General features: G+C 41.1%; 2 protein-coding genes across 3 annotated transcripts; one reads left to right on the top strand and one right to left on the bottom strand.

Annotated features, from left to right (window-relative positions):
- Window positions 1-2,013: 2,013 nt before the first annotated feature.
- LOC310874456 (paired box protein Pax-6-like) lies at window positions 2,014-11,304 on the bottom strand. Its single transcript, XM_083787264.1, is given in 9 exon segments — window positions 2,014-3,979; window positions 4,198-4,330; window positions 5,867-5,940; window positions 6,082-6,238; window positions 6,744-6,826; window positions 9,147-9,288; window positions 9,290-9,366; window positions 10,117-10,333; window positions 11,231-11,304. Coding segments are annotated over 8 exon segments (870 nt in total). The 5' UTR covers window positions 10,223-10,333; window positions 11,231-11,304; the 3' UTR covers window positions 2,014-3,881.
- LOC310874455 (prostasin) lies at window positions 4,326-22,814 on the top strand. Of its 2 annotated transcripts, none has more exons than XM_083787263.1 (6): window positions 4,326-4,402; window positions 16,842-16,954; window positions 17,258-17,337; window positions 17,801-18,072; window positions 18,673-18,833; window positions 22,320-22,814. In XM_083787263.1, the coding sequence occupies exons 2-6, from the start codon at window positions 16,910-16,912 to the stop codon at window positions 22,575-22,577; spliced, it is 816 nt and encodes a 271-aa protein (XP_083643389.1). In that variant the 5' UTR covers window positions 4,326-4,402; window positions 16,842-16,909; the 3' UTR covers window positions 22,578-22,814. The 2 variants fall into 2 exon arrangements, with proteins under 2 accessions (XP_083643389.1, XP_083643388.1); XM_083787262.1 differs by lacking the exon at window positions 4,326-4,402 and adding an exon at window positions 16,320-16,695.
- Window positions 22,815-23,208: the final 394 nt, after the last annotated feature.

Genomic DNA, 23,208 nt, shown 5'->3' with positions numbered 1-23,208 from the left:
TGGCATGTAATTTGAGTGAGTCACGTACTTCCCTTCCCTTCCTATAACTGACAAGTGATGTTGAACACATGATGGACGACATGCATGGCAGAACATCACTGGACATCACGCCAGCGTGGCCAGTGAGAGTGGTTCTGTGGTGTAGTAGTTTTTAGTGTTTCAGTTATTGGTTATTGGTAGGCTATAAGTGATATTGCACAAATTGTATCTGTTCATTTGGTAATTGTTTATCCCCCCCAAATCAAGGAGACTGGTTTGACCTTTGAGACACAAATAAGCAGATGTGGCTTTGTGTTAGCCAATAGTGTATTGGTCAGTACACTTCCCTCCTTCTCGTTGTGTTCATAGAATTCAAAACAGTATTATTTATTTCTATGAACACAGTGTTTTGAAAACACTAACCAATGCCATATAGTTGTCATAGTGTAGATAGAATTCTCATTCCTGTTTGACATTCCAGTCAACACTGATTTGTTTACTCTCAATTGGCCATCTTTGGACAGTGAACACATCGAAACGTAGTGTGGCATATTTGTCACAAGACAAAAAATATGTATATATTTTCTTTCTGACAGTGTCACTGTTCTGTCTCCCGTCTTTCCCCCTCGTTTGCTCTCTCTCTCTCCCCCCCTTTGTTTTTCAGATCATTATAATCTGCACCAATAAGAAGTGAAAAAACTACTCCACTAAAACAACATTGGTGTATCTGAGAGATTTGCAGAAAATATATGCATATCAATTACTATGTAATATACTGTATTTGTGTGGCTGTCCAAAGGGTTGGATTGGGGTAAGTCCCTATGACCTACTACAGCGTCATGTCCAGAGGTTGTACTTGTACATCATGTCCAGGGGGTGTACTTTACTTGTACATCATGCCGCTTAGCTGCCTCACGCTACAGAAACAGGAGATAGGCTCCTGACCTAAGGGCATCATGGCTCGGTAAGGTTTACTTATACCCTCCAGCTTGGATGTTTGTTTTGTGTGTTTTATTGTATTTTCCTAGAGATACTACACTTTAGTCAGTGCTATTCGAAGCTCAACTACTCTACTCTACATACTAAATGTATGTTTTGTTTTAATGTATTTATGATGTCAAGTCGAGCGCAGTTATTGAAGAAAAAATAGAAATAAACAGAGGGCCTCATTACATAATGTAACTGAAGGCTGAAATTGCTGATGTCATTGTCACATTAAGCTGGTGTCCATAGACTTCACACATGGCAACAGTCCTAGGCTATTAATGCCTTGCTTCTGTTCTTATGATCTGCAAAGCATCACTGGAAGGATCTGCAAAGCATCTCCTTCCTGTAGTTCCTTCCCTCCTTCACTTCTGCCTTCTTTAATTTCTCTCCATTCCCCCAGGGTCTAAAGTGAGTGATGCCATTAGCAGCACAAGAGCCCAACCACTAATGGTCGGCAGAAGGGGAAGATGCTAGTGTCCATTCCATGCTGTCAATAGTTTAAATCCTACAGCCTGAGTTATACTTAGTTGCTCGTCCCCAGCGGTTCTTGTATTATTGTATTTGTTTTACTGAGTTTAAGGTTAGGAATAAGGTTAGGGTTAGGCATAGTTTTACTAAGTTTAGGAATACCTGTGGCCTGGTGGCGACCAATCCTAGGTCACTGGATTTGACCCGGGGCGAGTGTGTTTTGGGGAGAGCATTCTTGTATTCCTTTATGGGTAGCGACTAGCGACCTACAAGCATCAACTTTCACAAATGCTGCCTCATCACTGTCACATTTTATATGACTAATTCCTCCATAAGCAATTATTAGCAGTCCGTTTATATGAATAAAACAATGAGCATGATGGTCTGTACAAAAAAGCAAATGAATTAATTTCATTACACACTGTTTAATTTTCTTTTTTAAAGGGTCCACTGTCTTCACAAAAGGGTTGACTCTAGGTAACTATGTGGTACTAACACAGCAAAGTCGCACAACAATAGAAACCACAGAGAGGGCTTATGTGACCAATGTGAAAAGACATAAATAAGTTGAAAGGCATTTCACAAAAGATGAAGCTGAGATACAGCCACAAAAACGATGGTCTGGGGCAAGCATGGGCTAAAAGCCTGAAAGGTACAGTAAATGTATCTTACAACACGTGATTTAGTTCAGTAAATAACTGATTGTATATATTTTTGGTCATGCGCCTACTGTAGCTACTATTGTATGGATAGTTATCACAGTTCATGGCAGCACAGCAAAATCTTCTGATAGTGTAAAAATGGACATAGATGTTACTAATGGGATCCAATAACGGTGTGGATCTCTGACATCACATTGACCAAATACGGAGAGACAACGGAATGTCATATTTAATCATTTATTCTGGTGTATCGATATTGAGTCATCTCCAAATGCATCTCTGTTTGCACCCCGATCGATCCAAGCCCCATTGTGTAAAATCAAGTCCAATAAACACTGAGGATTTTACTGCTTCCCACTTCCTATATTTTTGATTGTCATTCACTGAAGTATTTGCACTTGATTGGTTGAACACAACCTCTTCTTTTTTGGTATATAGAAGCTTGATTGTCATGTGCTGACTGATATGTACGTTTACTTACAGGGATGCACAAACACCATCCATATCCTAGCCCTAAACGTAGATACAACAGTAGGCTTATAAATGTTGATCTGTTGTATGATATTAAGCGCAGATCTCGGCCATATTTACAGTATCTCGTTAGTTTGGGCTGATATCAATTGTCTCCATTACAGAGATTTAAGAAACTGTTATAGGTGTGAAAAGCACAAAGCAAGCAAAAGGCAAGTTACTTTGCTTAGATTTCTGGCATTATGATATTTGATTTAATCATTAATTTTGTCAAATTCTTTGATATCAATATAATCTTTTTGCCTAGTAATTGGCCAGTATTGGTGCATCCCACTTATTTAATAACTTTAATCTGAGGGTGATTGTACTGGTACTGCTAAAGTATGCCCTGTAATGATGGCTGATATTATTTTACCAATATCATCATCTTCGTCATCATCATTATTCACAGATTTCTGTACAAAAATATGCAACCAGTCAAATATTGGCAAGATAGTAAAAGTGTTCTAAACCTTCACAGTAGTATACACAGCGTTACGCAGCTTATGTTTTGGGAAAATACTACCACAATGTCATCAAGCTGCTCAAGTTACAAGAAACAGCACTTTACAGTACAAACATTTGCTGGTATTTACTTATTTGATAATAGTGAGGTATCCCCATACATTGACATGTATAACCTCTACATTGTGTACAGTATGCAATTCATGATCATAAAAGGTCTTAATTGGTATACCTAAACAGTGAGAGGGAGATGTAAAAAGCAAAAAGAAAGCCTTCACAATAAGCTTCGGCGGCTTTCTTGACTCTTTTTAAACTCAGAACACAAAGTAATTGCTTGGTTTACAATAGCATAAAGCAGCCATTTATGGTTAAAGCCTATGTTTAAAACTCCTATTTAGAGGTTTAGAAAACAGGCAATCCCCAATCCTTGCACCCATTGCTCTGTCTTGCATTGTAAGTAGTAAAATCTCCCCAGCCCTGTGCTTTTGTGTGGCTTTTTGGATCAGACAGCTGGTCTAACAAAAGCATAAAAAACATTTACCACAATAATATGCTAAGTAAATACCAGTATGGACAGAGTACTGCAAAGTGCAACCAAATGCTCTTAGCTCTATTTGTAAACATTTAATGCATTTCGGGGTCGGTCTGCAACTCATCGAAGCTGCTCTAGCGCAGTCCTGTGCTTCCTTAAACCTCTGCATCTCTATATTGTTTTTCACACTTTCTCTATTACTGTACATGCCCTTTGAACCTTCCTTTTTATGCTGGTTGATAATTGTCTCTCTCTTTTTTCTTTTTCTTTTCTTTTTTTCACTGCAGTCTGGCCCAATATTGACCCAGGTTCTGAATGCTCTGTTGCTCTGTTCCTGGCACCTGGACTGGCACTGAAACACCGGGAGATATGAGTCCTGGGTGGCAGAGAGGCAGACGGGAGGAGGACAAGACAGGACAGAGACAGACAGAGACAGATAGGGTGAGCCAGTCAGTGACTGAAACAAAGCAGATTCACACACTTTACATTTTAATATCCAAGTGTACTGTTATGATCTGTCTTCCTCCAGCTCAAGAACAGTGTCCATGTCTACTGCAGGCAAGACACAAGACACAGGCAGACAGAAACACTCACCCGTGTTGGAGTTGGCCGAGGGTGGAGTCTGCAGATGAGGGGAGGAGTAGGCGGATGACTCAAAACTGCGCGGGGTGGAGGGCGATGGAGGCAACATGCAGGAGTAAGAGGAGGTAGATTGAGGGGGGATGGACTTCACGGAAGAATGAGATGAACGACAGATGAACGAGAAAGAATTTGGGATAGCGGAGGAGTGGAGATACAGGTTAGACGTTCTGAAACAACATTACCATTGCATTACATTATCTTTTGGCACTGTTTACATAATGATTGCAATAACTCCACCATATGGAAACATTCATCCTTCTGTATGGGTCTAGTGTCTACTGTCAACAGTCTCTGTGGCCTGGCAGACCCACATCACATGATCATAGTAGGCCTACAGTATGCCTTCAGTCTAACCACTTGGGGGTGCTAGAGTAAAGGGGACGTGGTAATGCTACAGTAGATAATAAACTGGTTCCAAGACATTAAATTAATTGCCGGGAAAAATGGTGTCTGGGATTTGCCAGTATGACCCCTATGGAATACACTTTCCAAGGGTGTGCTTTTGTGTGAATGTTTTATTATCACTGAGTGCATGTATTCAATTTCCCAAGCTGGCTTTATCAGTTTATCTCATCTGATATCTGTATTCTATTTGCCTTGATATTTTTATAGTTCTTCAAAGCACTTTGTGGTTATTGTCTCTGGCTTACCCTCCGGACTGGAAGGCTAGAGGCGGCGATTATGTTTTCGCGCCTGCTGTGTGTGTGTGTGTGTGTGTGTGTGTGTGTGTGTGTGTGTGTGTGTGTGTGTGTGTGTGTGTGTGTGTGTGTGTGTGTGTGTGTGTGTGTGTGTGAGAGAGCCCCACTGGACCGATCAGCAACAAACGCTTTGTGCAGACTACACTAAGGAAGACCATATTTTCTAAATTGCCCTCATGGTGGCACAACCAGCGTGCTTTATGTTTTGGCCTATAACACTTAAACCATAGGCATAATCAAAATGTCACATTACCGCCTATAGATTTTGCATCATTTAACATTTTCTTCACAACACACATTTTGTCAAGCACGCACACAAACCACCAAGTGTCAATCACATGTTGAGGGCGATTGTTTGCCTGTAATTGGCCTATTCCTTACAAAAACGCCCCATATCATGAATGCAACATCCAATCAAACCTCGCTATCACTTCTGCGCATAGGGGGTGCCAGAAATGTCAATAGTTATGAATGAAATGAAATGCCTTTTCCTCATGCAGTGACAGGAACACATTTTAGGGTTCTTGTTGCTATGTACAGTATATAGCCATATAAAATGTAATAAATATACGTTTTTCAGAAAACTTAGGTCAGTAGTATTTAGAAGGCATTTTTAGAATCGGCCTTAGTCCCAAATGGGTTAAAGAGTTAACCTATTTGGGGCGGGAACCCCTTTTGGTGTTAGCATTATGTTATGCTTTAGCTATGGAAAAATAGCAGATCTACAAGCTCATAGCGCGGCACCGAGTGCCGCACTAACGACTGACATAGAAACATAGCTTTTTCAGAAAACTGTCAGGATTTAGAAGACATTTTTAGAATCTGATCTCAGGTCAAAATGGGTTTTAAATTAATCTACCATGGCGGTCCGTTTTCTTGTTAAAGTTCATAAGGTGATGAATGATGCATGTGATGTGACCCACCTGGACCCCAGAGGAGAAGACTGACAGGGAACTGTAGCTCGACAGGGAAGTCTCACCCTGAGTCAACATGGACCCTGGAGAGAGAGAGAGAGAGAGAGAGAGAGAGAGAGAGAGTACACATTGATTTGATTTAACTCTGAGAGCACGCATATGAAGTAAAGAGGTAAAGATAAGTCAGCCTCTCTTGCAGAAGTTAGGGCAGCCTAAGTATTTACCTGAACTGTTACCATGGTGTGGATGATAGACAGATGTATTGAAGGAAGTCGTCAGGGGAGCTTGAGTCTGCGAACAGGAAGTCCCTCCTGCTGACCTTCTTTGATTACGTAGCTTCTCCTCCCTCCGCCACTTGGCTCTTCGGTTGGAGAACCATACCTACAGTAGCACGAGATATCAACAATATAAAAGCTTACAAAGGAGTGGATCAGTGGACCAGCAGGTGCATGATCTACTACTTCCACTTTAAATAGGCAACCACCCTATTAGTGGTAGCCTAGACTAGTGCCGTTATATTGCCATATTGTGGCTATAGAGATGTGAAAGGCTATGATGCTAGAGTACATTAACCACTTAAACGGCTATTTAGGCTGAATGTTCGCTTATTATAAGATGCCTAGAATAGGGATGCTAGGATTCATGTGGTTAAGTATAACTGGTCATACTGAAGTGTAGCCACAGTTTCTACGTTGGAGGAAACATTGGAAATAGACTGCACTCCCATACATTTAGATCAATGAAAACTGAATTAATGGCGATGAGTTCAGGCTCAACCACACTCATTAGTGAGTTTGTTGTCGGAAAACTATAGGGCTGAAAGGGTATCAAATGTTAGTAAAATATGATAAGAGAAAAATGGATGCTGGATAGAGCATTCACTTACCTGTATTCTGGCCTCTGGTAAATCAATCTTGTTTGCCAGTCTCTCCCGCGCAAAGACATCTGGGTAATGTGTTCTTTCAAACTCTGTGGAACAGATCAAGTTGAGTCACACATGCTCACTCGCACGTGTGTGTGTGTGTGTGTGTGTGTGTGTGTGTGTGTGTGTGTGTGTGTGTGTGTGTGTGTGTGTGTGTGTGTGTGTGTGTGTGTGTGTGTGTGTGTGTGTGTGTGTGTGTGTGCGTGCGCGCATGTGGAGTGTGCGTCTTGTGAACTATTGTTGTTTATTTTATATAAAAGAATATAATGAAACTAAATAAAACTAAAATTAGTTCTTACCAGCACTAACGCTTCACAAATGTAATATCTTTCCTCAATTAATTTTTTCAATTATTTATCTATAGAATGTAAAGCCAGTTATCACTGATATCCTCACCCTAATCTGCTAAAAACATTCATGAGTTAAATTGTAACCATTCAAGTTCAAACCTAAGTGGACTTAAGAGGTGACACAAATACCCTGTATACAGTCTGCACTTTAATTTGCCATTGTAATTTTGAATGCACTGTACTAGCAGCATATTCTACATGCAGCATGGACCACCCTAGCAAATCACACAACATGAGGAAGCTTAATGAGTTAACTATAGTCACTGTGGTTTTCTCCCTACAACAAGGGCACCGTGGCCCGACCGTCACACATAGGCCTGCAAGGGTTTACATGCATGTATTGGTGTTCCAACTGCTGACATGCTTGTTATGATGTCACATTCTATAACTGACCGTCTGGTTAATCTTGATGACCTCCATGAAGTTTCATAGTAGTAACTCATTGGTTCTCAAACTTTTTAATTTCTATGAGCCCCCATAACTCTGAGAGTGTACAAATGGAATCAAATATGTACACGCTCAGAATAACACTACAGACCTGTAAGGGTCCTTTGGTAGTGACTCACGTGTATTACCAATGTTTTTTTGTTTTGAGGGGTCCTATGCACAGGTTTAATGTTTATCTTTAGTTCAATGTTTGTTTTGTAAACGCCATTGACAATGAAGGGAAAATTTATGTCATAATGTTAGACTTTAATATATTAGCACCCCTCACTTCACAGGTGTGATTTATATATATTTTATATATATATAATATATATATATATATATATATATATATATATATATATATAAATGCACTGGCACACTATATTATTTAATTTTGTTTAATGTCCAATTTTCTAAGTATAAATTGACAACCCCTCTAGCACAGCAAATGCACACAGCAGACAGAGTAGGCTAATAACAATATGCATGAAATATGAAGCTTTGCTGAAAATTGCTATAATTGGCATCCTCATGATTGCAGTTTGTGTCAACACATGATTGTTATTGTGCCTTGGCTTGTGCATGGAGGTCAGCCGTCCTCATTAATGTCATTTGCACGCAGTTGACCACGGCGATGGGTTTCCACTTGGCTGCACAGTGGTCACTGCGTCCTCATTTAGCTCAAGGGCCCTCAGCAGCCACAACCATTCAAGGGTGCTTTTCTGATCCTTCTCAGTGGCCTGATATCAGACAAAAAAAAAGCTAGATCTCCCTGGATAAAGCCGTAATAACAATGTCAAGATATTTGTGAGTAACTAGTCGCCTGGGGCATTTTGGAACAGATTTGCATTTTTCTTTTTCTTTTTTGAGGGGCGCTAGCCCCTCCTATGCCCAGATTTCCGGGTTTGGGTAAATAGGGTTAGGGTTGAAGACAAAAGTGAAGACAGAAATGTGAGGACGCAAATTGTGAGTGGTCAGAATGAAATGATGTATAATGATAAGAGCGCCCCTCACTTCACACAGGTGTGAAATGTGAAGTACAGACTCAAGCAGCCATTGATGAATAACGAAGATGCATATCCTTTATTTTCCATTGAAGTCTATCCTCTGTTACTTTAGCCCCATTTTACACTTTGGATATTTCAAAATAGCTGATCTACTAACTAGAGCACACAACGCCTTGCATCACGATACGAGCTTGTAGATCTACTATAAAAAAAGTAATTTGTTTCTATAATGACATATCCAACTTAGGGACACCAGGGTTTCCTTATGAATCCATGTTCCACTATGCTCCAAGTCAGAAATCAGCCACAGTAGCATGTCATGAACAAACTCACTTTTGCTTGGATCCTGTTGGCGATGTGGTGTTTTCAAATGCCGCTTGAGGTATGTTTGTGTCCAAGTAGCAACAAACAAGACCCTGATCCACGAACCAGGGTGTTGCCAGAGACAACAGCAGGGCGAGCTACAACGTGACAAGCTCTGGCTAGTGCCCTGGGAGGGCTGTAATTGGTTGAAGCCGGGGGTAGCGCTGTGTGTGTGTGTGTGTGTACGTGTGTGTACGTGCGTATACGTGCGTGCTGACCTTTCTCCAGAGCCTCGATCTGCTCCTGGGTAAAGCTAGTCCTGTTCCTCTGTAGTTTTCTCTTCAGCTGTAACCTCAGCTGGGATTCTTCACCCTCGTCCCTCTCCACAGGGCCTCCACCTCCACCACCACCTTTTCCTCCCTCCTCCTCCTCCTCCTCCTCTTCTTCCAACCTCGCCGCCCATGCTGCCCTCTGTGTCCAGCAGACAGCCCTCAGACACTGGCACAGACAGAGAGAGATATGATTAATAAACAGGTGGTGGAACGTTTTACTTGATACATTTCATACAAAGCAATACCACATTTCAGTGAATGCAATTAGTATAAGCAACTATAAGGATAATGATGATGCGGCCAGTAAACACGTGCTGACCGTGAGTGATGTGTTGATCGTGACCTGTTGAATGTGACGCATTGTAAATTGGGTGGATTTTGATTGGATACTGTATATGATAAGTCAGCGGCGCCGACTATGTGAAGGAAATAGGAAAGTAGTAACACAAATTAGCACCCCTGAGCTTCCCTCCCATGACTGTCGTTTTGTCACGTAGTCACACCTTTACGGGCACAGGCATTCAAATGCTAATGTGGTCGCTTTTGTTTTAACCTGCCAGGTAGAGTATAAAAGTTGCCGTACAGTAGCCTTTCTTTCTCACACCCATGACAGTTTAGCCTCTGTGATAAGTGTTTTCTCTCGTTCATCAAATTGCTCTGAACGTGATCCCATTTTATAGTTCTTCATCGTACTCTGATTATCATAACTATAAAAAGGAAAGAAAGCTGATCCCAATGATATTGTTCACCACTGTCGTCATTGTTATAGTTTTGGAGTGGACTCGAGAGTTATCGCTGTAGTTATAATTCTTGGTGTGTAGCCTATGGCACTTCAGTCTACATACTGAGTCTACCGTTACGCTTAGCACATCACTGGAGATTTTTTGCAGGTGTGCCACATGCAGTTGGAACTCACCTGTGCCGTGTTGCGTCTGCACAGCGGTGGGGTCATGGTACCAGTTGTTGGGTCCGCTCCAGTTGGAGCCGCTTTGCAGGTTGAGCATGGTTAACTTCTCATACATAATACAACTATCCCAGCCGCCACCATGGAGGAGGAACGAAGCAGCCGTGAGCGTCTCTCCACCCCACTCTTCTCACCTTTGAGCCCTTGCCCTCCCTCGTTCTATCTTTTGCTGGACGATAGGTAAAGGGAGCAGAGAGAGAGAGAGGGAGAAATGAGAACGGGTTGACATCGCATTGCGTTCACACATGGTAAGCATTGTAGAGAATTAGCCTCATGATGACAGACAGAAATGGAGTTAGTTACACGCTTACTGTCGTTACGAGTATGTGTTATACATTGGTATGCTGGTATACCATAGGGAACCAGGGTACATTAGAACCCACTCTAAAAGGCATGATATTTATTATGCTACGTGCTTTTAGCTCCATCTTTACTGGAAGCCCCAAGCATGTACGCACACACACTCCCGTATGCACAACCCATACACAAGCACATGCATGCATGGACACACGTGTGTGCATGTGTGAGAAGGCACAATGACATACTACAGTATGAAAATGCATTGCACATTGCACACATACACACACTCATGGGTTTTCCATTAACCAGTTGATGACAACCCATTTATAAATTATAACTCGTTAATAAATGACTTAATTTATTTGTGGTTGAAAGTATAACACTAACACACACACACACACACACACTGTGTCTGAATTTACTCAGTAATCACAAGTTCATGGGTAGGCTACTACATGCAGTGACAGAGCTCTGTTTGTGACTGTTATGTCAATGTTGTGAAACTTAACACATATTGGAGGTGAACCAAGTCTCTGAAGTAACACTGCAGTGTTAAGTCAAAGGTCAGACTAACCAGGGTGGTTTATCAAACATAACCCGATTTCCTTAATTAATTTCTTTCTCTTTAATGTCATTCTCAGTGGCACTCCAGAAATTAGTGTAGTGCCTGTGTAGCAGTAACTTGCCTGACTTAACTAAGTGCTAAAGTATGCAACACACATATAACAGTGAATATGATGATAGACTAGATATGTTTCCAACTTACCAAGCTTCAAAGTATAAGACAGCAGAATCCAAATTATAATTCCTCTTCATACAGCTTTATTCCCTTGTTCCCTGCGTCCCTCGTTCTACGGCTTTGTTGACAACACTGTGTGTGAGTGGAGAGAGAGAGAGAGAGCGAGAGAGAGAGAGAGAGAGAGGGGGGGGGGGCTCAGGAGAGAAATGCGTCTGCAGGCACTCTTGTCCTCCAAGCGATGGATAGAGAGAGAGATGAGAGAGAGAGAGAGAGAGAGAGAGAGAGAGAGAGAGAGAGAGAGAGAGAGAGAGAGAGAGAGAGAGAGAGAGAGAGAGAGAGAGAGAGAGAGAGAGAGAGAGAGAGAGAGAGAGAGAGCGCGTGCCAGCAAGGGGTGACAAAGTGAGTCAACATCAGTGTCAAGTTTGAACTTAACGCCAGCGAGAGGAGGGGTGACTGAAAGAAGGGGGAAAAGCACAGATAATGGAGAGATAGTGGATGACAAATAGATGATGGAATAAAATGTTAGCCATACATTGTACAATAAATATTGAGTACGGTGTATTGCATTTTGACACGGAAGTAACGTGGAAGCATGTGGACAAAATTCCCTTCTGGGCTAAAGGAAATGTTGACACTGTATGATGATATGAACGATATAAAAGTGTTTTTTCCAGCTTTGATAAAGCACATAACTGATGAGGAAATGTAAGAAAAAATAAATGCATTTGTAGCATGTCAATATCACATTCATTATATATAAATTATGTTATTAATTATATATATACACAATTAATTAAATTAAATATAGAAAACTGGTATTTCATAGGCTTATTAAGCTTGCTAGACCGATCAACATATTTGTATATTAAAGTATTACACTGACATTATACAAAATGTAGACCAATATGAATCATGATGATCAAAATATAGCCTACCGCATAACTCTTTAATACTGTTTACTATTAATAACTTGTATAGCACCTTTGATACAAATATATATGTGTAGGGGCCTGCTTTAATGTATCAGGTAACAATAAGTAACACCACCGTTACAATTGCTGGATTTCAACCTTATTACTTCTAGTTAGTAGTGTTGTAGTAGTAGTAGTAATAATATGTTATTCAGATCATAGCCAAAAGTACTTATTGTGTAAATATATATTAGCAACTTGAAAATCCAAACCCTAATGAAATATATCTGGGCTATATCAGGTCTCGAGGGTTTAAGTGGTTATAATATTATATATATATGTACATATATATATATATATATATATATATATATATATATATATATATATATATAATACTCCATCGTATAACAAGCTCACAGTCAAAGCATATCGTGAACTTGTAGATCAGCTATTTTCAGTGTGTGACACTGGCAAACGAAGTATAAATAAATGTGGCTTACATATTTTGCAGTGGAAGAAGGTTGGGGAGAGAGAGAGATTATGTGACTTTGGGTTGTGTGTGTGTGTGTGTGTGAGAGAGAGAGAGAGAGAGAGAGAGAGAGAGAGAGAGAGAGAGAGAGAGAGAGAGAGAGAGAGAGAGAGTGTGTGTGTGAGTGCTGTGGGATGAGGACGTTGCCAGCTTGTTTTATTTCCGGTTGAAAAAACTTTGCGCTCCCTTTCTCTCTGTCATTCCCTCTCTCTTTCAGAAACCCTGACACAATAAAATCATGGGTGTTCATTTAACTCCAACGGTGTAGAAATTGACCCTTACAGGTCCATTGTTTCATAATCAGAGATGACTTGACACTCTGGATTTGACTGTGTATTCTTTATCCGCGGCTCCCCTTGCTCTGTGTCTCTCTCTCTCTCTCTCTCTCTCTAGTAGGCTACTTTCTTCTGTGCCAAGGAGAAGGTGTAAACAAATGGAGGAAAGTTAACAAAACCCACATTGATTGGGTCTTCTTGAAACTCTGTCTTAGAAAGATGACATTGTTTCCCCCCACCCCAGGTTCTTATGTGGATTAGTCATTATGTTCTGTCGCCGAAAGAAAGAAGACAAAAAAACATGGGTTCTCCTTTCCTTCCTATCCGTCATTGGTGGCTTTTGTCGTGTTCCTGCGGTTTGAATGTGGCTTAACCTATATGATCCCTATCCCTATACACAGAGTGGTGTGTGTGTGTGTGTGTGTGTGCTTCCCTGCAAAGATTCATGTAGCTTCGGGACATGCTTTTTTTTGGATCTTGTTAGTTCATTCCTGTCACCCCCCCCCCCCCCCCCCCCTCTCTCTATCTTTCTCTCTCGCACACCATCCCTTGCTTTTTTAGTGCTGTGGGGGGAGTGGGGGGGGGTCACCATAGCAACAATGCCATGACAAATTTTCATCAAGTCCTTAAAGTAAAAACAAATGGGAGTCCATTATAATTGCTCTTACTGACTTCACTAGAGATCCTATAATGCATTCATATATTATGACTGAGTGGACTCAAACGGAAGGGAGACTCATGCTTAAAATTAAGTCATTACTGTATGTCAGACAGTGTGAATTGCAGCATATCGGCATGAAACTCATTTCAGCTCTTGCTGTTCAACTTTATGTTCTCATTTCTGTACCTGTTTGTGGAATTCCTTACTTTTCCCTGCTCGGTTCCCCCCCCCCCCATGTCTCTCTCTCCTCTCTTTCCCTCTGTCTTTGTCACTCCATCTCTCGCTTTTCCTCTGCTGTTGTGTAGCCTCAGGCGATGCTGTGATGTGTCCTCCCTCTGTCTCCCCCCCTCTCTGTCCCTGTCACCTTCAATTGCTCTGTGAAACTAGACACACCGCCTGGGGTACGTAGAGAGGAAGGGAGCGCAGGGAGAGAGAGAGAGAGAGACAGAGCGAGAGAGAGAGACAGAGAGAGAGACAGACATATTATTATTTAATAGATAGAGATAATTGCAAATATGTATGGTCTTTGAAGACAATACTAAATACTAATTTTACACTTTATGTCAAAGGATACATTTTCAGATATATATATATAACATAACATAATATGACATAAACAAACAAACAAAATGCTTTTATTTCTCCAAACCACAAATTTAAATCCTTTTCATTCTACATAAGTTTTCAAGCCTTGCACGCACACACCCACGCAGTTCAGCCAGGACATGATCTAGCTACTACTACAGGATGTCTGTCCGCCCCTTGGAGTGTCTTAAGTGTCCTAGACTTTTATCCCTCCTGCATGGGTCCCAAGCTGTGGAATGGACCCTATACCCAAACACTGTAATGCCCAAGATTTGAACCTGGGTCTCCCAAGAAGGACACTATAGTGACTCACACTTAATCACTAGTAGCCGAGGGAATCCCCTTCAGCCCAGGAGATATTATGCTTTTTGGTATTGAGCTCTGAGCCACTCATTCCCCATTTCCACATACGAAATGCAAACTCGCCTTCAGACTCAACCCATCACAGCCCCTGTAGGCTGACCTACTAGGGCCTGTGTATTCCAGGGACTGCCCTTAAGTCAGACCTCCCGCTATAGTCTGACCTGTGCTGCAGGTTACAAATCACCCATCTGCGGGTTACATATCACCCGTGCTGTGGGTTACAAATCGGCCCTGTAATTTGGGCTGCCAACGCCAATCAGGTGCATTGGGACTTGGGAGCACCTGGCCAATGTGCTAGGTGTTGGCCAGGCTCACAGCCAGTCCCCCTCTCTTTCCATGATCATGATATATATATATATATATATATATATATATATATATATATATATATATATATATATATATTTATTAACTTCCACTTTAGTTTAGCAGCCATTGGTTTTTACACCATTAAACACCCCACACTACATGATTTATCACACATCCATACATTGCTGACACTACTGATTCCACTGAGGACAAAATGAATTTATAGCCTTTAGCCTATGCATTAGAGTAGACTATTATTATGGACAATTGGACACACTTTGGTTTTCTTTCATTTGGGTGAGCATTAATGTTGTACAAATAAACATTCCCTCAGTTGATCCCTAGCTGTTGAAGAACCGGTTCCTCCATTTGAAGGTGTAGGGGCATGGGACCCTGTCAGTGTTGCTAGGGAACAGCTTGTGTTCAGGAGGCATACTTTGGTTAGACATAGCATTGGTTAGGCATAGTATTGGTCCGACTGGATTAAGGTTGGTGAGGGGTGCGTTAAACGACCGGATTAAGGTTGGTGAGGGGTGCGTTAAAACGACCGGATTGGTGAGGGGTGCGTTAAAACGACCGGATTAAGGTTGCTGAGGGGTGTGTTAAGGGTTGGGAGAGGGTTAAGGTTAGTTTTAGGTGTGCTGCCCCATGGGAGGTTAGGGTTAGGGTGAGGGTTTGATATATCGGACCATAAACTTAGAATATCTATGGTGTGAAGTGTGAAAAGGTCAATAGGGAGCCATAGGACAGGTGTAGTCTGCATTATAGAGCACTGTTTACCTAGTGAGTAGGGACCCATGTTTGAGTGTAAATATCACCTTTTTTGTTTTCCTACATTTAATTAAAAAACGTATATATATACACGCACGCACGCGCGCGCACACATACACACACACACACACACACACACACACACACACACACACACTACACACCATCAAGAAGGCAGCTATATAGTAGCCTATAAAGAAAATTGTCTGATTATTATAAGTGTACGTACTTCTGTCTGTGTGTGTGCGTGTGTGTGTGTGTGTGTGTGTGTGTGTGTGTGTGACGTGTGTAAAACTCTCATACACAGTTCTGTGCGCGCACATGTAGGCGGCCAAAACGGGTGTGGGTGTCCAATAATACAACAGAGCATGTGACATTTCTGCCACTGCCAGTAATAAATACTTGTCTTAAGTGGGCTAGTGGTGCACCGCCATACCTACCAGGAAGAAAAGTAAATGAATTGAACAGATTCATTGTAGCCTGCTGCCTACCTGTCCTGATCTGAAGCCAGGAGACGCAAGGAGCGATTTCATTCCCAACATTTCCCATTGGCTGAACTGATTTGAAGTGGGTTGAACCATGAGTTTTATTGGTTGCCAACGGTCAGGTACACAGGTGCGGTGGGGAATAATACTCCTCCAAAGCCTCTCCTTCCATCCCGATACCTCCCCCTCCCCGGCCGTTACCCTCTCCACCTCGGACTCGGATTTTCAACCGGTTCTATTCATTTATTTATTTTTCTTTGGTAAAATCCTATCCAAAATCCTTCATCGGGGAGTGAGTGACTGTATGCCTGCGGCCTGCGCATCGACTTTGCGAGAAAGAAAAAACACCTAAAAACCTACTCCTTGGCCAGTCAGTCGGATCGTTTGCTGTGGAACAAAGTCGCTATTGTTGTGTGGGGGCTCTGGGCTGATATAGATAAGAAGATGACCAGCAAACATTCCACAGGTCTCCTCCCAAACTAGGGCAACCTACGAAAGAAAAGTTGGATCCATTTTTTAAAAACCAAAGTCGCTTGTTTTGTTAAGGAATATCGCCCATCGAAATGACGTGGAAATCATCCTTTTTGTGGTGTGTAACAGGTGAGTTCGTCATCGAAACTAGTCGGGAATTAAAAATGTTAATTAGCCTATAGGCCTATAATGTCCTAGTGTTTGTTAGTAGGCCAATAATAAACCGAGCTTCTTCGCACGGACTGATATGTTCATCTTTACACATGATGCTCTAGGTATATTGGCTTCTTATGCCCAAGAATGTGGCCGATCACCGTTCTTAGAAAACAGGATTGTGGGAGGAATGGCCGCCTCTGAAGGTGCATGGCCATGGCAGGTGGATATTCAGGTAAAGAAACTACAAATGATCATGTCTTTTAATAATATTTTTCTTATTGTGTGTGTGCACTGTAGTGTACACAGACACAGTCAAATCCACATTGTTAATGTATCCATGTATAACTCAGAGAGGGAGTAAATGTAACCAAATAGTCATGTGTGGTCATCTTGCTGTCTAGCCCCATATGTGCCCTCTCCCTACGCTTTGAGCGTAGTGCCACTGCTGAGGGAACATACTGGGGCTACTTGCTAGTGGTGAGGGATTTGCCTGTGATACTGTAATGATTATTTTTCTCCTTCTCTTATTTCTCAGATAGAGTCACAGGGCCATGTATGTGGAGGAACGATAATCACGAAGGACTGGGTTATTTCTGCTGCTCATTGCTTTCCAAAGTAGGCTATATTTGTTCCTACTTAATTCATAACGGAACTGTTTTTAATTAGTTGTGGCGACTCATTACATTCAGAACCACACCACCTTGGCTTGTTCATGAGCAAAGAGAACATTTCAGTTTCACTGTTTTAAAAATATATCTCTTTGAATATTGTTAACTTTGTAACTTTGTTAAACTTCAGTAAACAAGAGTCCCTTAATATTACTTCAACAAACACGAGTAACCTTATCTTTTAATAATTGCATTCTGTGAAACAAACACAAACAATGCTTTCAAAACATGGCCAGGATGATCAAATTGCATCTGAATAATGTGAATATGCAAAGGACAGGCTTGCTCTATATACCAGCTGCTGAACACAAACCCCACACAATGGATCATCTTGGCTTGAAGTTGCCCATAGCATAGGTTTCATATTTCAATGTGAGGTGAGTTTCATTCTGTCTCCTGCTCTCTTTCAGTCCGTATGATTTGGGACCCTACATCATCTATGCAGGCCGCCACAAACTGAACGGTTACAACCCTCATGAGTCGAGCCATCGTGTTACCAGGGTGGTGATTCCAAATGGCTACGTGGAACCTCACCAGGGGCGGGACATGGCGCTAGTCCAACTGAGCACCCCAATAATTTGGTCGTATCATATCCAGCCCGTCTGTTTACCTGACTCTGATACCCTGTTCCCAGGAGGCATGCAGTGCTATGTCACAGGATGGGGAAACATTCGAAACCACAGTAAGCTCTCCCAAATGCAGAGTTGGCACACATGTCTTCAACATAGTTTTCTCTTTTGATTCCTTTTATTTTATAAATACATATATTGAGAAGCATGTTTTTTGATAAAATACTTTAAATTTACATGAAAAATGTCAAATTGAACACATAATGGGATGTCGTGGTTCAATCCCTGGCCAAGTTATTCATACCAAAGACTATACAAATGGTACCCAATGCCTCTATGCTTGGCACTAGGCATCAAGAAGTCCCTGTGACAACATGCTAACGTCATGTCCAGGAGATGTACATCAAGCCACCTCACCCTCCAGAAACGGAAGATCGGCTCCTGACCTACGTGCCACGCGCCTCAGGAACCGTTTGTTCCCAAGGCTACTTAATATTGTGGCTGACTCTGTTCTAGGGTTGAACATTATCTGTAGATAGGCAAAAGTATTCAAGTCTATAATTAATGATTCAATAATCATTCAACTCATAAGGTTTTGGCTGTACGTATAGCAGCAGCATCGGTTACAAGGTTTCAGGTGATCGCTTTTCTTTCAATTCACTGAGCAGTGTACACGTCAGCACCCAGTATGTCCAATCTTCTCTTCCTCTTAGTTCCTCTGCCTGGAGTGGCGCCCCTGCAGGAAGTAAAGGTGCCAATCATCTCCCGGTCTTCATGTCATGAGATGTATCGGCTTCACCCAACACAGAAAGTGGACATTCTATATAACATGATCTGTGCTGGTTATCCGCATGGTGGCAAGGACGCCTGCCAGGTACTGTGGTGTCACATGACCCGTTTGTTTTACTTTCTTCTATGTCCAGCTTTGAGGGTTTGTGTAACACAAACATTGAAGACAAAATTGTGTAAACACAAACATTGAAGACAAAAGTGAGGATGCAAATGTAATTGTGATTGGCCATAATGATGACATACAAGAACACACAAATTGGTATAAATATTAAAATGAATATATATATATATATTTATATTGGGTAGGGTAAATTATATTTTTTTGGTTAAAACAAATATTAAATCACTATTCTGATGGTAATCATTGCTATAGAGCGCTTTCAGGTAGGGTTACAAAATGTCAGCCAACTATTTATGATCTTAATTTGTATAGTACCGGTATTCCAGTTACAACTTTGTCAAAAAAAGATTTGGGTGCAAAACTAATGCTTGAAATGGATTCAGAATCATGAAAACCACCTAGTTTGACACGTCACATAATTAAATGTTGACATTTTTGCCTTATATGGGATGTTAACGGTATGGTCACATATAAAGTAAACCCCTATAAAACCAATTGCTCAATACCGACAGCCAGTCAGCAAGTGGATTCATGAATGTATATGTACAGTATGTATATAGACCAGGGGTAGGCAACCTTAGGCACCAGTGCCAACATTGGCACAAAGGAGGGTGATCACTGGCACACTGGCAAGTGTGTGAGAGAGTATTTTTAGTTTTAAATAAACTTTTTTTTTAAATGCAGTCAAATAAATGAAGTCCCTCACATTAGTGTGTAAATTACATCCTGCATTCTACATTAATTAAAACTGAACTCTGCCCTGAGTCTAATGATCATTATAACAACGTGAAAGAAAATATTTAAAAAGAAGGAAAAACTTTATATTTGTTGACAATCAAAATAAGTTGGAATTTTTCCTGTGGTGTCATTAAAATTAATTAATGTTAATATGGCACACTGACGATCTAGAAAATAAAAACATGGCACTTCATTTAATAAAGGTTGCAGACCCCTGATATAGACAATATTTTAGGCCAATGAGAAAAAACTATATACCAAATTTCCCAGTCCACAACCCCGGCTGCCGGACTATATAGCAATGAGTACTATCACAATATAGAGCTTTTTAACACTTCATTTAACCAAAGAAAATCACTTGCACTACCTTTAATTAACTTTGCCAATGTATTTTTCTGATGTAGCACCAGTAAGACGCCTAAGGGTGAGAGGCGACCTCGTAAAGGGCGAGGTCGCGTGCACGCATCCGCCTCGTTGATGGCAGACTGCTGGGCGAACGCTGGTGCTTTGGCATGGGGGGTCAGATCAACATAGAATTAATTCTGTACTGGCCATATAAGGAGCATGTCTTGAGTGTACAGGGTTTGATGAGGTCAGATCAAGATTCAACATGGAATGTCAGAACAGGTCAGCTTCATATATGGAGATCTAAGGGTGGTAGCGGGGACATTCTCTTGGGTGTACAGGGTTTGATGAGGGCTGTGTGTTAATTTCCGGGCCTGTTGAGAACTAGTTTTCGCCGGCTGCCGGGCGCGGCTGTACTAATAACTTTGGGGCAAGCCTGTCTAGAGTTTGAATGGACAGGTATCCATCAAAAGGTAGACGGAAGAGGAAGGAAGGATGGATGGATGGGGACGTGTGTAGTAGGTGGCAGGCGTTGGTTAGAAGTTTTAAAAGTCTGGTCAATATTTTCACTGAAATTAAGTTTGCTGTCAATATATGTGCCTAAATATTTAAAATTGTCTACTACCTCCACTATTTGTCCACTAATTGTAATGGACTGCACACGTGATTTTGTTTTTGTCACATTGACACTTTTATTGCACCAGTTTTGGAGAGATGACACATTCTTCAGATATATATCTCTCTGCATACTTGAACAAACGAAACATATCCTGGTCTAACTGGAATTAATTTGTCTATGAGGAGAAAAGTAACGGGGATAAGAGTCCCCTGCGAAGCATCGGTGTTCAAGGGATATTTCACTTTAAAAAAAACCTTTGGTCATTTCATTGTCTACTCAGTCTTATGTGAACATGCAGACAGTTTTTAAGTTACTTGATTCAGTATTTAGATATTTGAAATTCATTTTATCTGCCCCGCCCCCTCCCTATACAAACCCATTGTAACTTCTAACTCCATTTTAACCATGATAGATTCATCAAAAACACCTGTCCTTTTTCCGGTGATTGATTTTGTCCTACGTGAGGGGGCCGTGGTTTTTCAATTACTCTTTTCATTTATTTTTAAATATTGTTTAGATTCTTCGGTCCTGCAGCAGCTTCTCCCTCCATTATTTTCCAAAAACAATATTTAAAAAAATAAATGGAAACTACAATTGAAAAACCACGGCCCCTCACGTATTAGGACAAAATCAATCACCAGAAAAAATGATGGGTGATTACTATCATGGTGCAGCTCAAATTAATATCAAATATCTAAATACTGAATCAAGTAACTTAAACTGTCTGAGATGTTCACATAAGACTGAGTAGACGATGATTTTTTTTTAAGTGAAATATCCCTTTAAGCACAGTGATGTTGGACAGAGTATCATTCACACAGACCTGTTGAGGACGGTCAGAGAGGAAGTCTCTGACAAGATGGATAATGCCTCCATTTATCCCTACTAGCCCTTACCTGTTGTGAAATACTTGCTGCATTTCTATTCAGTAATACATTCATTATTAATTTATAATTTGTTAAATTGGAAAAAGGGCTTTGTTAAGACCTCCATATTATTATGGTCAATGCCTGTGTGGAAAGTGGGAGTGATTGGTGCAGGCGGTGAGGAGATGCGGTGCTGTTTCTGACAGACATTCAGACATTGAGTTAATTATAGTATGATGATGTCAATGAGTCTGCAGAAGCGTGTGTATCTCCATGCTGTTGAAAGCACAGGTAAAATCAATAAAAAGGACCCTGGCAAAGTGGGAGGGGACTTCGAGATGCTTTTAGGGTGCTAAACAGGCTGATAGTTGCATCATCTTTACCAAGATGATATATTATTATTATGGGGGAATTCCCATGTATGGGGATTTTGAGTGATGCACTGACGGGAATTGCACGTTTTCATAGTAAATGTTAGGGATTTCCCGTGTTAGCCGATACCAGTGTCGTGATCTCATGTTGTGTTTATAGCTATCTACCTATATATCTCGTGTTGTGTTTATAGCAGACTCCTCACTGAAATGTGCACTTGCAGTTTGGGCAACTCGAAAGCAAACTCCACATGCCCCAACACTTTATTTACCTGCCATAGTGTCAACCCCTTACCCCTGTGTCGGATCTGTGTTTAGACTGGCATATTTACCGATATGACAAATAAGGGCCGATCCGATACTTTTCCCGATACCGATACAGTATCGGGACATCTCTAGTAAATGTGACCTTCTGTCACAACTAGTGTACATTATTAATACTTGTTGTTAGATTTCAGTGCACAATAGTGTAGTTTGTGACCTGTTGGATCATTGTCTTCGTCTCTAGGGGGACTCGGGAGGCCCACTCGTCTGCCAGATGGTGAATGGGACCTGGGTGCAGGCTGGGCTGGTGAGCTTTGGCCTCGGCTGCGGTGAACCCAACCAGCCTGGAGTCTACACCAAACTGTCCACCTTAGCAGACTTAATCCGCAGCACAGTACCAGGTATCGAGCTGTATGGCCAAGCTAACCAGATCTGGGCTCCAAGGACATCTGTGTTGGTCAGCTGTTTGTCCAGTTTGCTGATGCTGCTGCTCCTGAGATAGGAACACATTTGAAAACTGTCTTGGTAAAGTTGTGTAAGATAGAAAAGAAACCGCACTGTAACAAATGAAGGAAACCAAAAGCTGTCTGCTGATGTTTGGCCAATAATTACAATATTTATGAATTGATAATTGGCTTAGAATTAGCCAATTAGTTTTACTATTTTGTATCTGATATACACAAAGCCATCATGTACATTCAATCTTTTTAGCACCAATTATCTACTTCTGATTCTGATCTGATTCACATGTTCTAATAAACTTGTGATTTTAAACTTGATTTCACATAATGATGTAAATAAGTGATACATGTTTTCTATAATTTAAATAAATTGGTTAAGTTTGTTATGCATGTCTTAAATTCTGTTCATTATTTGTTCTATTCAGTTATCTTTACCTGGCTCTTAAGCATGAGAGGGGGGGGGGGGGGGTCAGAATCCAGCCTAGTTGCCCAGACTGGTGTCAGCTGGTGTGACTGCCCTTAAGATATGATTCTGATCACAGAAGTGATCCCAATACAGGGGTTTGAACTACCCAAAATCCAAATCGAGCTAAGACATTCGCTCAAAATAAACTGTTGATCATTTACAGTATCTGTATTCAATGTTACAAGTACTGTAATTAGATCCTTTAA

The sequence above is a fragment of the Protomyctophum parallelum genome (assembly GCF_964188405.1).
Source record: "Protomyctophum parallelum genome assembly, chromosome: 17".
Taxonomy (NCBI): Eukaryota; Metazoa; Chordata; class Actinopteri; order Myctophiformes; family Myctophidae; genus Protomyctophum; species Protomyctophum parallelum.
Note: the sequence above shows the minus strand (reverse complement) of the source record. Positions and strands in the feature narration are given on the sequence as shown.